We start from the raw sequence: 16,269 nt of genomic DNA, 5'->3' as shown, positions 1-16,269 counted from the left end.
GGCTGCTGGATCTCGGGACGGCACCGCAGGGTGTGTGATCTCTTTTGAGCTTCCATTTCCCATGTAGAACTTCTCTCTGTTCCGTGCGCTCTGGCCCTGGGTGCTGGATTACGCAGTAGCAGCCCCACAGGGTATGTGTTTTTTGCCGAGTCTCCGTCTCCCTATCCAGACATTTTCCTGCTCTGTGCGCACTAGGTGGGGCTGTTGGACCTTGCAGAGGTGGCCCGCAGGGTGTGTGTTTTCTGCCGAGTCTCTGCCTCCTTAGGCGGACGCCTTCCCACTCTGTGCACTCAGTACTGGGCTGGGGCGTGTCTTCTGCAACCCTCGTCTATCAGTCGGGACTTCAAGCCCCTGCTCGGCACCGCCCCGCCCAGGAAGACTTTCAGGTTTCTACTAGGCGCAGACTGCCGGTCACGCTGGGTGCCTTTGTAGCACTGAGTAGGGCTTTCTCTGGACTTCTCACCTTCCTCCTGGTATTGCGGTTATTTGTGTAGTTGCCTTGTCTCCCACAACAGGGTGTGCGCTCCTCGGGGGAGGAGCCCACAGCACAAAGTTCCTCTTTGAATCCTCCCGGCGCAGACTGACTCCGGCGCCCACCCGCAACCAGCTCTCTGGCAGGTTCAAGCGAGCTCGGGAGCGAATTTCAGAGGCTGAGAAGTCCAAAGTCTAGGGAACACATCTGGTGAGAGCCTTCTTTGGTGGTGACTTCAGAAACACAGGGTATCACATTTTGAGAAGGGCAGGAGCAAGAGCAATTTAAAAATATTTACTATAAACTCTAATGCAACCATTAAAAAAGCAGAAATGAAACTAATAAGCCAATAAAGGAGATAAATATAAAATAATAAAAAAATACTCAAAAAGGTAGGAAAAGAGAAAAAAGGGAATTAAAAACAAATGGGATACACAGAAAACAAACAGCAAAATAATATATTCACATCCAAGCATATCAACTATCACATTAAGTTATCCAAACACTCCAATTAAAAACAGATTATCAAAATTAGATAAAAAAGCAAGATTATACTACATGGTGTTTACAAGAAGTCTATTTTAAATATAAAGATACAGATAGGTTACAAGTAAAAAGATAGAAATGATATACTATGCAAATACAAATCAAGAGAAATGTGGAGTGACTATATTCATATCAGCAAAGTGGATTTCAAAGCTAAGAATATTAGCAATGATACAGAGTGTAATTTAATAATGATAAATGGATGATTCATCAAGAGGGCATAATAATCCTGATAATAGAGCTTCAAAGTTCTTGAAGCAAAACCTGATAAAATTGAAAGAAAAAGGCAAATCAACAACTATAATTCTCTAAAACACTGATTGACTAGATAGTAGTAAGGATATAAAAAAATCAAACACTATCCATCAACTTGACTTAAGTGATATTTATAGAATACTTTACCCATCAGACTATAAACATTATTCTAAAATGTACATGAAACATTTACAAAAACAGACTATAATCTGGTCTATAAAACAACTGTCAAAAGTTTATAAGGAAAGTTATGTTCTCTGATTGTGATAAAATTAAATTAGAAATCAATAATAGAAAGACATCTGGAAAAATCTCCAAATATTTGGAAATTAGACAACATACTTCTAGATAACTAATGGGTTAATAAGAAAACTCATAAGGGAAATTAGAAAGTATTTTTAAGTGAATGAAATAAGAACACAATATATCAAAATTCACGGGATGCAGCTAAAGCTTTAGAGGAAAAATGGTATCATTAAACACATATTAGGAAAGAAAAAGGCTATAAAATGAATAGGTCTCAATTTGAAAAACTAGAAAAAGAAGAGAAAATTAATCCCAAAGTAAACAGCCAGAAGGAAATAAAAAATAAATACCAAAACCAGTTAAATAGAACACAGAAAAACAATAGGGAAAAATTAATGGAATCAAAGCTGGTTATTTGAGAAGATCAAGAAAATAGATAAAGCTTTAGGCACAATGAAATCAGAGGGAAAATAGTATGGCACAAATTACCAATATCAGGAATGAGACAGTATATGTCACTACGGATTATACAGATATTAAAATAAGAGAAAAATATGAATAGTTTATGCTAATATATGTTAGTTTAGATGCTAATAGTTTATGCTAATATATTTTACAGCTTAATTCCCTGTAATAGAATACTACCAAAGTTCATTCAAGAAGAAACTGATAACTGAAATAACCTTGTACCTAATAAAGACATTTGCTAAAAGACATTCCTATAAAGAAAACCCCAGGTCCAGACGGCCTTACTATTGACTTCTACCAAATATTTAAAGAAGAAATAATATCGATTCCACACAAATTCTTTAAGAAAATAGAAGAGGAAGAAATAATTCCCAATTCATTCTATGAGGAAAGCATTCTCTGGATACCAAAACAGACACAGATACAACAAGAAAACTATAGATACATATCCCTCATGAACACAGACATAAAAACCCTTTATGGGCCGGCCCAGTGGCGCACTGGAGAGTGCGCCGCTTGGGAACGCGGCGGCGCTCCTGCCGAGGGTTCGGATCCCTTGTGGTGACCGGTTCCCGCTCACTGGCTGAGCGCGGTGCGGGCGCAACACCGAGGGTTGTGATCCCGTTGCCGGTCCCCAGTACGGGCGCGACACCGAGGGTTGCGATCCCGTTACCGGTCAGTAAAAAAGACAAAAAGGGGGAAAAAAAAAATCCTTTATAACATTTTAACAAATAGGGCCCAGCATTATATAAAATGATTAGTACAACATGACAGGGTTGCGATCCCGTTACCGGTCAGTAAAAAAGACAAAAAGGGGGAAAAAAAAAATCCTTTATAACATTTTAACAAATAGGGCCCAGCATTATATAAAATGATTAGTACAACATGACAGGGTTGCGATCCCGTTACCGGTCAGTAAAAAAGACAAAAAGGGGGAAAAAAAAAATCCTTTATAACATTTTAACAAATAGGGCCCAGCATTATATAAAATGATTAGTACAACATGACCAAGAGGGCATTATCCCAGGAATGCAAGGCTGGTTTAACATTTGAAAGTCAATGTTAATTCATGTTATAAATAGACTATTAAAAAAACAAATAACATGATCATCTTATTGAGATACATAAAACTCATTTGATAAAATTCAACACCCATTCATGATAAAAAAAACTATCAGAAATTGAGGAATAAATTGGAGCTTTCTCAACCGATCAAGGTCATCTACAAAAAAGCTACAGCTAACATCATACTTTATTTGTGAAAGACTAAATGCTTACCTACAAAACCAACAAGAAAAAGATACCATTCTCATCTCTTCTATTCAACCTTATATTAGAGGTCTTAACCAGTGCAAGAAAAAGGAAAAAAGGCAAACAGATTTCACAATAATTAAACTTTTTCTCCCCAAAGATGATATGATTATCTATATAGAGAATATCAAAGATGCTATAAAAGAGCTCTTAGAACAAGTGATCTTTAGCAAGATCACAGAATATGACAATATATAAAAGTCAACTGTATTTCTATATACCAGCAACAATCAAAAATTGAAATAAAACACCATATATACACTAAGCATAAAAATACGAAATACTTAGGGATAAATTTAACAAAAGATGCATAACACCTATACACTGAAAACTACAAAACATTTTTGCTAAAAATTAAAGACTTAAATAAATGTTGAGATATATTATGCTTACAGATCAGAAGACTTAATAGTGTTAAGATGTTACTTCTCCCCAAATTGATTTATAGACTTAAAAAAACAAATAAAACCCTTTTTTCCCCCAAGGCAAAATACAGTACAAATTTACTGACTCCAATCATTCTTAGTCAAGATTTAAGCAAAGTAAACAGACAACAGAATTGGATACAAATAAGCAATGGATTAACATCAGATAGAAATCCTATTCCTAGCAGGCTTTGTGTAGAAACGGACAAGCTAATTCTAAAATTTATGTGGAACTCAAAGGACTTACAATAGCCAAAACAATTGGAAAAAGGGGATGGCCAGTTAGCTTACTCAGTAGAGTATGGTGCTGATAACACAAAGGTCAAGGGTTCAGATCCCCATACAGGGCAGCCGTCAAAGAAGAAAAAAAAAAAAATGGAAAAAGCACAAAGTCAGAAGACTAATATTATGTGATTTCAAGACTTATTATAAAGACACAGTAATTAAGACAGTTGTAAAAAGGCAGACATATGAACCAAAGGAACAAAACAGAAAGTCTAGAAATAGATTCTCACAGGTACAGCCTATTGATTTTTGAGAAAGGTATCAAGGCAATTTAATGGAGATAGTCTTTTCAACAAATGGCGCTGGGACAACTGGATATTCGGTTGCAAACAAAATAAACATCGATCCTCACATCATATCATATACAAAATTAACCTGAATTGGATCAGAGACCTAAATGTAAGGCCTGGAACTATAAAAGTTTTATAAGAAAATGTAGGAGAAAATCTATGTTACTTGGGGTAGGTAAAGATTGCTAAATAGGACACACAAAGCTCAAATTATAAAGAAAAAAAATCACTAAATTAGACTTAATCAGAACGAAAGAATGAAAACTTTTTATCTTCCAAAGCCACTAATAAGAAAATGAAAAGGCAAGCCACAGCCTGGAGGAAATATATATATCTGACAAAGGATTTGTGTCCAGAATAAAGAGCTTCTACACATAGATAAGAAGATAACTTAATTAAAAAAAACAAATTAAATACTTGAACTAAAGATGTATGAATGGCAAATCGGCACATGAAAAGATGGTGAACATCATGGTAAACAGGAAAATGCAAATTAAAGCTACAATAATATACCACTACACACCACTAGACAGGCAAAATTTAAAAAGATTGACAATACCATTTGTTGGCTAGGATGTGGAGCAATCAGAACTTTTATACCTTACTTGTGGGAATGCAAAATGCTATAGCCACTTTGGAAAACATTTTGGCAGTTTCTTAAAAAGTTAAACATGCAGTTAATCATAGAGCCCAGCAAATCTACTTCTAATATATACTGAACAGAAATAAAAAGATACAGCTCTACATAATGAGCTATGTGCAAATGTTCATAGCAGCTTTATTCACAATGGCCAAAATCTGGAAGCAAGCCAGATGTCCATTAACTGGTGAACAGATAAACTGTTGTTTATCTGTATATCCATACAATTACTCAGCAATAAATAGGGAAAAATTTTTGATATTGGTAACAACACGAATGAAACCCTAAAATATTATGGTAAGTGAAAGAAGCCAGACATAAAAACTACATACTACATGATTCCATTTATATGAAATTCTAGAAAAGGGAAAGTGACATGCCAGATGCCAGCAAGAAGGCAATGGATTGACCATATAGGGGCACAAGGAAACTTCAGGCTGATGAAAATACGAGGTGACTTCAAAAAGTTCATGGAAAAATAGAACTAAAAGATAATACAAGTCTTTCCATAAACTTTTAAAACTACTCTCATAAAATCATAGATCCCTCTGGTGGGACAAATTTCTCTTAAGTTTTCCTATCAATGACTAGAAAAAAGTAGTGGGTAGTCTCAAAACCTTTGAGGGATTTTTTGCCACAAATATTGGGCGCTTTCATAAGTAAAAGCAAACAAAAATTTAGACTCGTTTGCTAAGAGGAACAGGAAAAAAAAAGCAGAACACAGACTGGTCACAGAGAAATTCTTTACAGAGGACGGTACCAAAGTCAGAATAGCTAAAGTGTTAGGAACTACAGGAGTCAATGGGACAACAAATTAATTTATTTCTCCAGAATCTCATGCAAATCTACATATCTTTATGAAGTCTACCTTTCTTCTTTACTGAAAGTATGAAGGGACTTCAAAAAGTTCATGGAAGACTGGCTAGTTAGCTCAGTTGGTTAGAGCATGGTGTCATAACACCAAGGTCAAGTGTTTAGATCCCCATACCAGCCAGCTGCCAAAAAAAAGGTTCATGGAAAAATGGAATTAAAAGATAAAAATAAAAATATAAGCTTTATTTCTCAACATAGCTCCATCAAGTTCAAGACACTTTTATAAGTGATGACACCAGCCATTTAGCCCATCTCTAAAGAACTGTGGGTCCTGGGAATTGAACCATGTCAATGCAGTCTTTTTTGCATAATTAACTGAAGAAAAATGGGTGATCTTCAAAGATTTTTTAAGATTAGGAAAAAGGAGCCAAATCAGGACTGTAAGACTGAAATCACTAGATGCCTAATGATTTCCCATTGAAACTCTAGCAATATTACCCTTGTCTGATAAGAGGAATGAGCAGGAGCACTGTCATGGTGGTGGACTCTGGTGAAGCTTTCAGAGGCATTTTTTCTGCTAAAGCTTTGGCTAACTTGCTCAAAACACTCTCATAATAAGCAGATGTTATTGTTCTTTGGCTCTCTAGAAAGTCAACAAGCAAAATGCCTTGAGCATCACAAAAAACTGTTGCCATGACCTTTGCTCTTGACCAGTCTGTTTTTGTTTTGACTGGACCACTTCCACCTCTCAGTGACAGTGCTTTGTGTTCTGCCTTCAGGATCATACTGATAAAGCCATGTTTCATCTCCTGTCACAATTCCTCAAAGAAATGCTTCAGGATCTTGATCCCACTTGTTTAAAACTTCCATTGAAAGCTCTGCTCTTGTCTGCAGCTGACCTGGGTGCAACAGTTTTGGTACCCATTGAGTGGAAACTGCTCAACTGTAATTTTTCAGTTAGAACTGTGTAAGCTGAACCAGTTGAGATGTCTATGGTGTTGGCTATTGTTTCTGCTGTTAACCATTGGTCCTCTTCAATTAGAGCACAAACAAGATTAATTTTTCCCCCCAGATTGATGTGGATGGTCTGCTACTATGACCTTCATCTTTAACATCATCTCATCCATTCTTAAAATGAGTTATCCATTTGTAAACTGCTGATTTCTTTGGGGCACTGTCTTCTTAAACTTTTCATAAGGCATCAATGATTTCATCATTCTTCCACCCAATCTTCTACCCACGCTTTACCATAAATTTGATGTTTGTTCTTGCTGCAATTTTAGAGAAATTATGTTGCTCTGATAGGGTCTCTTAAATTGATGTCTAATCCATCTCCGTGCCTCAAACTAGATCCTTTTCAGACATGTTATAACAAGTTAGTATTTTGCTGCAAAAAAAATGTCGAAATCTATGCATAGTTTTTCATAATATGCATTTTCCATGAACTTCTCGAAGACCCCTCCCTCATATTCTATATCATGATTGTGGTGGTGGTTACTCCTATATACATTTGTCAAAACTCACAGAACAATACACTTTAAAACTGGCAAATTCTACTCTATATAAATTTTTTTTCCTCCAAAAAAATTGCAGAAAAAAGGTAGAGTGGCAAAGTTAAAGAGAACGATTGAGCCCCCAAATAAGATGAGGACTTGAGACAAATGCTAAAGTTAGCAATCTTTCAAGGTATATTCTGAAAGAGATAAATGAAGGTTTTTAACATGGCATACCATATTTGTCAATTGTGAGCATGTACAAGAATTACGTAAACCTACCAGAGCTAGAGTGTGTTTTCAGAGTGCAGGAATCAACCACTGCAGCAGTTGAACTGAGTACTGCTGTGGATAGCTGAATTTGCTCTGGCTGAGTCTGAATGTCATTAGATTCAAACTGGCTCCCTTCTGCTGACTGCTGTGACTCAGTAAGAGAGATGTAGAACTCTTCCAATTTGGGCAGCGTGGAAGAATCTGAAGACTCCTTTAAATTTGGCTGCTGCAGAATGGGAAAAAAATGGCAAAAGCATAAAAAGTAACTGTTCGTATAAGAAAAAGAATCTCTTTTTGTTTCCTTACATACAAAACACATGTGTTTTCATATCATAATTAATAAATAAAACAACTCACTTTTAAGAACCTAGACACCCTCTGGACAAAGTCCTTCTCTAACTTAATGAACATCAAAATTCAAGAAATATTTATTGAATACATATCTTGAGCAAACATGGTACTGAATGCTACTATACACAAGGAAGAGTGGCAGGCGTGAGAGAAATGACATTCACTGAACATTCTTTGCCAGGCATAGTGCTAGGTTATTTGCATGTATTTCTTCATTTAAACATCCGAACCACCATCAGGTAGGTATTGTTATGTCTTCTTTCTCTTTGCATAATGCTCTTTACAGAGAGGTTAAGCTATCCAATGACTACCAGTAAATGGCAAGGCGCATATCTGAACTGAGGCCAGTGTTCTCTGTGCTCCACCACACCACCTCCTAGTAAGATATGATCCCCGTCCCTAAGGAGCTCACAGTCCTCAGATGGGGAAACAGAATATGTACAGCTAGCAATGAAAGAAGACATCTGCCTTCTGTATTCTGAACAAAATGACAGGAGAACACAAAGGAAAGCTCCTCAGAAGTGACAAAACAGAGTTATAAAGAACCAGAGTTTGAGTGAAAAAGATAAAATTCCCAAACACAGACTGAATTTGAGCTAAAGTGAATGGAGTGCCAAATTTTAAACATCAGGAGTCAGATTCTATTTTCTACTTTTGCTGAAGTAGGTACAGTCTATGGTAATTCAACAGCATTTATTTTCTGTGATGTCAACTGGCATTAATATGACTAAAGTGGGTCCCATCAGGACCAAGCTGTACTAAGTGGGTCCCATCAGAACTAAGTGGCTTATAGTCTGGGATTTGCCTAGAGTAAACTTAAACAGTAGTTGCACAAACAGAAAACTTAGGCTTTTATGTTTTTCAGGTTCCTATGTAATAGACATTTAATATCAGTAAATGTTCCTTCTGCAGCAAAAATCTATAGCATCTCATTTTCAAAGATGGCTGGCATGAATGTGGCTTATATAATTATATGATATACAAATAGCTGTATGTATACCCTTTTTTGGTAGCAAAAATGAAATTCCAAAAGTACAGATGGCTACAGTGGGCCATACAATATGCTACTTCAGGAAACCAAAGATGTGGATTCTAATTTTTGCTTAGATTACCAACACAGCAGTAGGCCCATCCATGCCCACCTGAGCCCTGGAGGGCCCACCCACTGACTGAGCTGGTGCCCAGGTGAGTGCCTGTCCCGCACGCCAACCTCTGATGGAGCTGCAGTTCCGCCCACGCCTGCCCGAGCACTAGAGAGGCCCGCCCACCAACCAAACAGGAGCCAAGGTAGCCCACCACACACTCAAGTGCACTGGTACAAGAGTCACCAGCAGAGCCTACAAATAGAGGAGGAAGTCTTTCTCCTCATAATCCACTCCAGAGTAATAGAAGAAACAAATGTCCTACCAGATGACCAAACATCAACAAAAAAATACTAGAATTACAAATAAACAAGAAGATATGACACCACTAAAGGAATATGGAATTCTCAAGTACCAGATCCCATAGAGCAGGAAACCCTTGAGATATCTGAAAAGGAATTCTGAGCACTGATCTTAAGAAAACACAAAGAGAAAAGAAAAGAATCAATTAGAGAACACACTGAAAGAAGAAAAAATATCCAGGAATGAAGGAGGAAATTTACAAAGAGATTAATACCTTAAAAAGAATGTACCTGTATCAGAACTCCTAGAAATAAAGGATTCACTCAATGAAATAAAAAACAGAACAGAAAGCTTGAGCAGCAGGCTAGAGCAAGCATAAGAAAGAATTCCAGACCCTGAAGATGGTCTTTTTGAAATAGCCCAGGCAGACCAAAAAAAGGAAAAAATAATTAAGAAAAATTAAGACTAGCAGACAACCAAAAATGCACAAACATCTGAATCATGGGTATTCCAGAAGGGGAGGAGAAAGGAAAAGGCATTGAAAACCTATTCAAGGAAGTAATAACAGAAAACTTCCCAGGTATAGGGAGAGATGCAAACCTTCAGATCCAGGAAGCCCAAAGATCCCCAAACAGATACAATTCCAAAAGACCTGCTCCCAGACACATTATAATCAATCTGGCAAAACTCAAAAACAACAGAATTCTAAAAGCAGCAAGAGAAAAGTGTCAAGTCACCTATAAGAGAGCCCCCTATCAGACCAACAGCAGACTTCTCAACTGAAACCTTACAGGCCAGAAGAAAATGGGATGATATATTCAAAACACTAAAAGAAAAGAAATTTCCAGCCAAGAATTCTATATTCACCAAAGTTATCCTTCAAAAATGAAAGAGAAATAGGGTATTTCCCAGACAAACAAAAATTATGGTAGTTCACCACCACACAACCAGCCCTGCAAGAAATTCTGCATCTAGAATCTGAAAAATGATAGTCACCATCAAGGATTCATAAGAAAGAGCAAAACCAGCTGTTAAAACCAACATGCAAATGAGAAAGAGAAAGAAGCTGAATCATGTTACCTCAAAAATCCAAGTAACACTGAAGATGAAAAATAAAAGGGGAAGAAAGGAACAAATGATATTTAAAATATCTAAACAAAAAACAGTATAATGACAAGAGTAAAGCAATACTTACCAATAACAACCCTAAATGCAAATGGATTAAAATCCCCATTCAAAAGACACAGACTGATTGGATTAAAAAGCTAGACCCAACTATATACTGTCTTCAAGAGACCCACATCACCTATAAAGACACACACAGACTAAAAGTGAAGGGATCGAAAAAGATATGCCATACAAATGGAAACCAAAAAACAAGCAGGAGTAGCTATTCTTATATCGGATAAAATAGACTTCAAACCAAAAACCATAAAAAGAGACAATGAAGGCCATTACATAATGATAAAGGGATCTATCCACTTACAAGATGTAAGAATCATAAATACATATGTACCCAACACTGGACCACCCAGATATGTAAAACAAACACTCTTAGACCTAAAAAAAAAAAAGAGATAGACTCTAATATGATAATAGTGGGTGACTTGAACACTCCTCTCTCAGTACTGGACAGATCTTCCAGGCAACAAATCAACAAAGAAACACAGGATTTAAACTACACCTCAGGTGAATTGGACCTGGCAGACATCTACAGAACACTTCATCCAACAACTACAGAATATACATTCTTCTCATTAGCACATGGAACATTCTCCAGGATAGACCGCATGTTAGGTCACAAATCAAGTCTCAACAAATTTAAAAAACTGAAATCATTTCAAATATCTTTTCAGACCACATGGATTAAAACTGGAAATCAAGAGTAAGCAAAATTCTGGGAACTGCTCAAGTGCATAGAAACTAAATAACAGACTCCTGAATGACCTGTGGGTCCAAGAAAAAATTAAATAGGAAATGAAATAATTTCTTGAAACTAATGAAAATAAAGATACATCATACTAAAACCAGTGGGCTACTGCAAAAGCTGTACTAAGAAGATTATTGCAATAAATGCTTACATCAAAAGAATGGAATGACTTCAAATAAACAACCTAACACTAGGCCTCAAAGATCTAGAAAAACAACAAACCAATACTAAAAGAAAGAATTAAGATCATGGCAGAACTAAATGAAACAGAGATCCAAAAAATGATACAAAAGATTAATGAAACAAAAAATTGGTTTTTTGAGAAGATAAATAAAGTTAAGACAAACCATTAGCTAGGTTAAAAAACAGAGAGAGAGAAAGAAGACCCAACAGAAATCAGAAATGAAAAGGGAGACATTACAACCAATACCACAGAAATAAGAATCATTAGGGATTATTATAAACAACTGTACAACAACAAATATGAAAAACTGGAGGAAACAGATAAATTTCTGGACACATACGACTACCAAGACTGAACCAAGAAGAAAGAGAGAACCTGAACAGATCAATAACAAGCAAAGACATTGAAGCAGTAATCAACAATCTTCCAACAAAGCCCAGGACTAGATGGCTTTTCAGCTGTATTCTATCAAATCTTTAAGGAAGTATTAATACCACCTCTCTTCAAACTTTTTCAAAAAAAAACTGGAATAGAAGCCATTCTTCCAAACTTATTCTATGAAGCCAGCTTCACCCTCATACTAAAACCAGATAAAGATACAACAAAAAAAGAAAAATTTAGGCCAATATCCTTAATGAACATAGATGCAAAAATACTCAACAAAATGTTAGCAACCAGAATATGGCAACACTGAAAAAATTATACACCATGATCAAGTGGGATTCATCCCAGGGATGCAAGTTTGGTTCAACACATTCAAATGAATAAATGTGATACACCTTATCAACAAAACCAAGGACAAAAAGTTTATGATTATCTCAATAGATGCAGAAAAAGCATTCGACAAAATTCAACATCTCTTTATGATAAAGATGCTTAGCAAATTAGTTGTAGAAAGAAATTATCTCAACACAATAAAAGCCATTTACAACAAACCAATCACAAATATCATCCTGAATGGGAACAAGACAAGGATGGCCACTCTCACCACTCCTACTTAACATAATATTGGAAGTACTAGCCAGAGCAATCAGGCAAGAGAAAGAAGTAAAGGGCATCCAGATTGGAAAGAATGAAGTCAAACTATCCTTGTTTGTAGATGACAAGATATTATATATAGAAAAATCTATAGACTCTACAAAAAAACTCTTACAGCTGATTAACAATTTCAGTAATGTTGCAGGATACAAAATCAACATCCAAAAATCAGTAGTGTTCTTATACTCAGTAATGAACTAGCAGAAAAAGAAATTAAGAAAGGAAGCCCATTTACCTAGGAATCAATTTAACCAAGGAAGTTAAAGATCTCTAAAATGAGAACTGCAAACCACTACTGAAATAAATTAATGAGGACACAAAAAGATGGAAAGACATTCCATGCTCTTGGAAGAATTAACTTTGTGAAAATGTCCATACTACCCAAAGCAATCTACAGATTCAATGCAATCTCCATCAAAATACCAATGACTTTCTTCACAGAAACAGAAAAAGCAATCCTAACATTCATATAGAACAACAAAAGACCCTGAATGGCCAAAGCAATCCTGAGCAAAAAAATAAATTTTGAGGCATAACACTACCATACTTCAAATTATATTACAAAGCTATTGTAAGTAAAACAGCATAGTACTGGCATAAAAACAGACACTTGGATCAATGGAATGGAATAGAATAGAAAACCTGGGAATCAACCCACATACTTACACCAAACTGATCTTTGACAAACGAAACAAGAACACACACTGGGGAAAAGACTGCCTCTTCAATAAATGGTGCTGGGAAAATTGGACATACATATGCAGAAATATGAAATTGGACCTGTACCTCTCACCATATACCAAAATCAACTCAAAATAAATTAAAGACTTAAATATAAGACCAAAAACCATAAAATTACTTAAGGAAAGTGTAGGGGAAATACTCTAGGAAGTAAGACTGAGCAAAGACTTTATGAATAAGACCCCAAAAGCACAAGCAACAACAAAAAAAATAAACAAATGGGATTATATCAAACTGAAAAGCTTCTGCACAGCAAAGGAGACAATCAACACAGCGGAAAGACAACCTACAGAATGAGAGAAAATATTTGCAAACTATACATCTGACAAGGGATTAATATCCATAATATACAAAGAGCTCAAACAACTACACTCAAACAGTAAGAAACCAAATAATCCAATTGAAAAATGGCAAAGGAGATGAATAGACATTTTTCAAAGGAAGACATACAAATGGCCAACAGGTACATGAAACTACGCTCAGCATCACTAGTCATCAGAGAAAGGTAAATCAAAACCACACCGAGACATCATCTCACCCCAGTTAGACTGGCCATTATTAAAAAGAGAATAACAAATTCCGGAGAGGATGCAGGGAAAGGAAACTCCTCTATACTGTCTGTGGGCCTGTAAATTAGCACAGCTATTATGGAAAATAGTATGGAGGCTTCTCAAACAACTACAGATAGAGCTACCATATGATCCAGCAATCCCACTACTGGGTATATATTCAAAGGAATGGAAATCATGTCAAAGGGATACTAGCACTCCCATGTTCACTGCAGCTCTATTTACAACAGCCAAATTATGGAACCAACCTAAGTATCTATCAACAGACAACTGGATAAGGAAAATGTGGTATATATACAAAATGGAACACTACTCAGCCATAAAAAAGAATGAAATTCTGCCATTTGCAGCAACATGGATGAACCTGGAGAAAATTACATTAAGTGAAATAAGCCACACAAGGAAAGAAAAATACCACATGTTCTCACTCATAACTGGGTGCTAAGAAAGAAGAAAAGAAAGAAAAGACCACAACAATATAACGAACTTACAGAAAGGATAGTAGAGATGGGAGGGAGGAAGGAGTTTGGGGAGTGATAGGTCAGGTAAAGGGCATAAAGAAATAATACAATTTGTAATAATGAATATGCTAATAATAATAAAAATTTTTTACAAAACCAAATTTTTGCTTACTTTATGCAACTTACACATGTGCTTTAGTTACCTTTTTAAAAATGTGGCTGAAAATCAATAAACGTGATAAACCACATCAATAAAATCAAAGACAAAGACCATAAGATCACCTCTATAGACACTGAAAAAGCTTTTGACAAAATTCAACATTTGTTCATGATAAAGACTCTCTACAAGTTAGGTACAGATGGAAAGTATCTCAACATAATTAAAGCCATATATGATAAGCCCACTGTCAATATGGAACTAGACAAGAATGCCCACTCTCACCACACCTGTTCAACATAATGTTGGAAGTATGAGCCAGAGCAATCAGAGAAGAGAAGGAGATAAAGGGCATCCAGATTGGAAAAGATGAAGTCAAACTGTCCCTGTTTGCAGATGACATGATCTGATATATCGAACAGCCTAAAGCCTCTACAAAAAAACTCCTAGAGTTGATGAATGATTTCAGCAAAGTTTCAGGATACAAAATCAACACACAAAAATCAGTAGCATTTCTATAGTCCAATGGTAAACATGAAGAAAATGAAATCAAGAAAGCTAGCCCATTTACAACAGCCACCAAAAAAATAAAATACTTAGGAATTAAGTTAACCAAGGATGCGAAAAATCTCTACAAGGAAAACTACAAACCACTGTTGAGAGAAATTAAAGAGGACACAAGAAGATGAAAAGATATCCCATGCTCTTGGACTGGAATTAACATTGTGAAAATGTCCATACTACCCAAAGTGATGTACAGATTCAATGCAATCCCCATCAAAATTCCAATGACATTTTTCTCCAAGATGGAAAAAGCTATCCAGACATTCATATGGAACAAAAGACCATGCATAGCCAAAGCAATCCTGAGCAAAAAAAATAAAGCTGGAGGCATAATACTACCTGACTTTATATTACAAAGCTATAATAACCAAAACAGCATGGTACTGGCATAAAAACAGACACACAGATCAATGGAACAGAATAGAGAACCCAGAAATTAATCCATATGCCTACAACCATCAGATCTTTGACAAAGGCAGCGAGTCTACACATTGGGGAAGAGACTGACTTTTCAACAAATGGTGCAGGGAAAACTGGAAAATCATATGTAGGAGAATGAAACTAGACCTGTATCTTTCACTGTATATCAAAATCCACTCAAAATGGATTAAAGAATTAAATATACACCCTCAAACAATAAAACTCCTTAAAGAAAACATAGGGGGAAACACTCTAGGAAATAGGAGTGGGTACAGAATTCATGAATAAGACCCAAAAAGCACAGGCAACTAAAGGTAAAATAAACAAATGGCATTATATCAAACTAAAAAGCTTCTGCACAGCAAAAGAAACAATCAACAGAGTAAAAAGCAACCAACAGAGTGGGAGAAAATATTTGCTAAATATACATCTGACAAAAGATTAATATCCAGAATATACAAGGAACTGAAACAATTTTACAACAAAAAAACAAATAACCCAATTAAAAAAATGGGCAAAGGAGCTGAACAGACATTTCTCAAAGGAAGATATACGAATGGCCAACAGACACATGAAAAAGTGCTCAATATCACTCAGCATTCTGGAAATGCACATCAAAACCACACTGAGATACCACCTAACTCCAGTTAGGATGGCTAATATCCAAAAGACTGAGAATGATAAATGCTGGTGAAGTTGTGGAGAAAAAGGAACCCTCATACATTGTTAGTGGGACTGCAAAATGGTGCAGCCTTTATGGAAAATGGTTTGGAGGTTCCTCAAATAATTGATCTACCATGTGACCCAGTATTCCACTCTGGGAATATTCCTAGAGAAATGGAAATCATCATGTTGAAGGGACACCTGTACTTCAATGTTTACTACAGTACCATTTACAATAGCCAAGAGTTGGAACCAGCCCAAATGTCTATCATCAGATGAGTGGATATGG

At 36.1% G+C, this 16,269-nt stretch overlaps 1 protein-coding gene across 1 annotated transcript in view; it reads right to left on the bottom strand.

Moving 5' to 3' along the window:
- Nucleotides 1-1,193: 1,193 nt before the first annotated feature.
- Nucleotides 1,194-16,269, bottom strand: part of TDRD5 (tudor domain containing 5) — a gene marked incomplete at both ends in the record, with an annotated part of 82,395 nt that continues 67,319 nt past the window's right edge. The window contains 2 exons of the mRNA XM_008592164.1: nucleotides 1,194-1,282; nucleotides 7,527-7,743. Of these exons, the coding sequence (XP_008590386.1) occupies nucleotides 1,194-1,282; nucleotides 7,527-7,743 (306 nt within the window). The remainder of the gene's footprint in view (nucleotides 1,283-7,526; nucleotides 7,744-16,269) is intronic.

The sequence above is a fragment of the Galeopterus variegatus genome, unplaced genomic scaffold (assembly GCF_000696425.1).
Source record: "Galeopterus variegatus unplaced genomic scaffold, G_variegatus-3.0.2 Scaffold7630, whole genome shotgun sequence".
Lineage (NCBI taxonomy): Eukaryota > Metazoa > Chordata > Mammalia > Dermoptera > Cynocephalidae > Galeopterus > Galeopterus variegatus.
The sequence above is the reverse complement of the archived record's forward strand: the minus strand, read 5'-3'. Positions and strand labels throughout refer to the sequence as shown.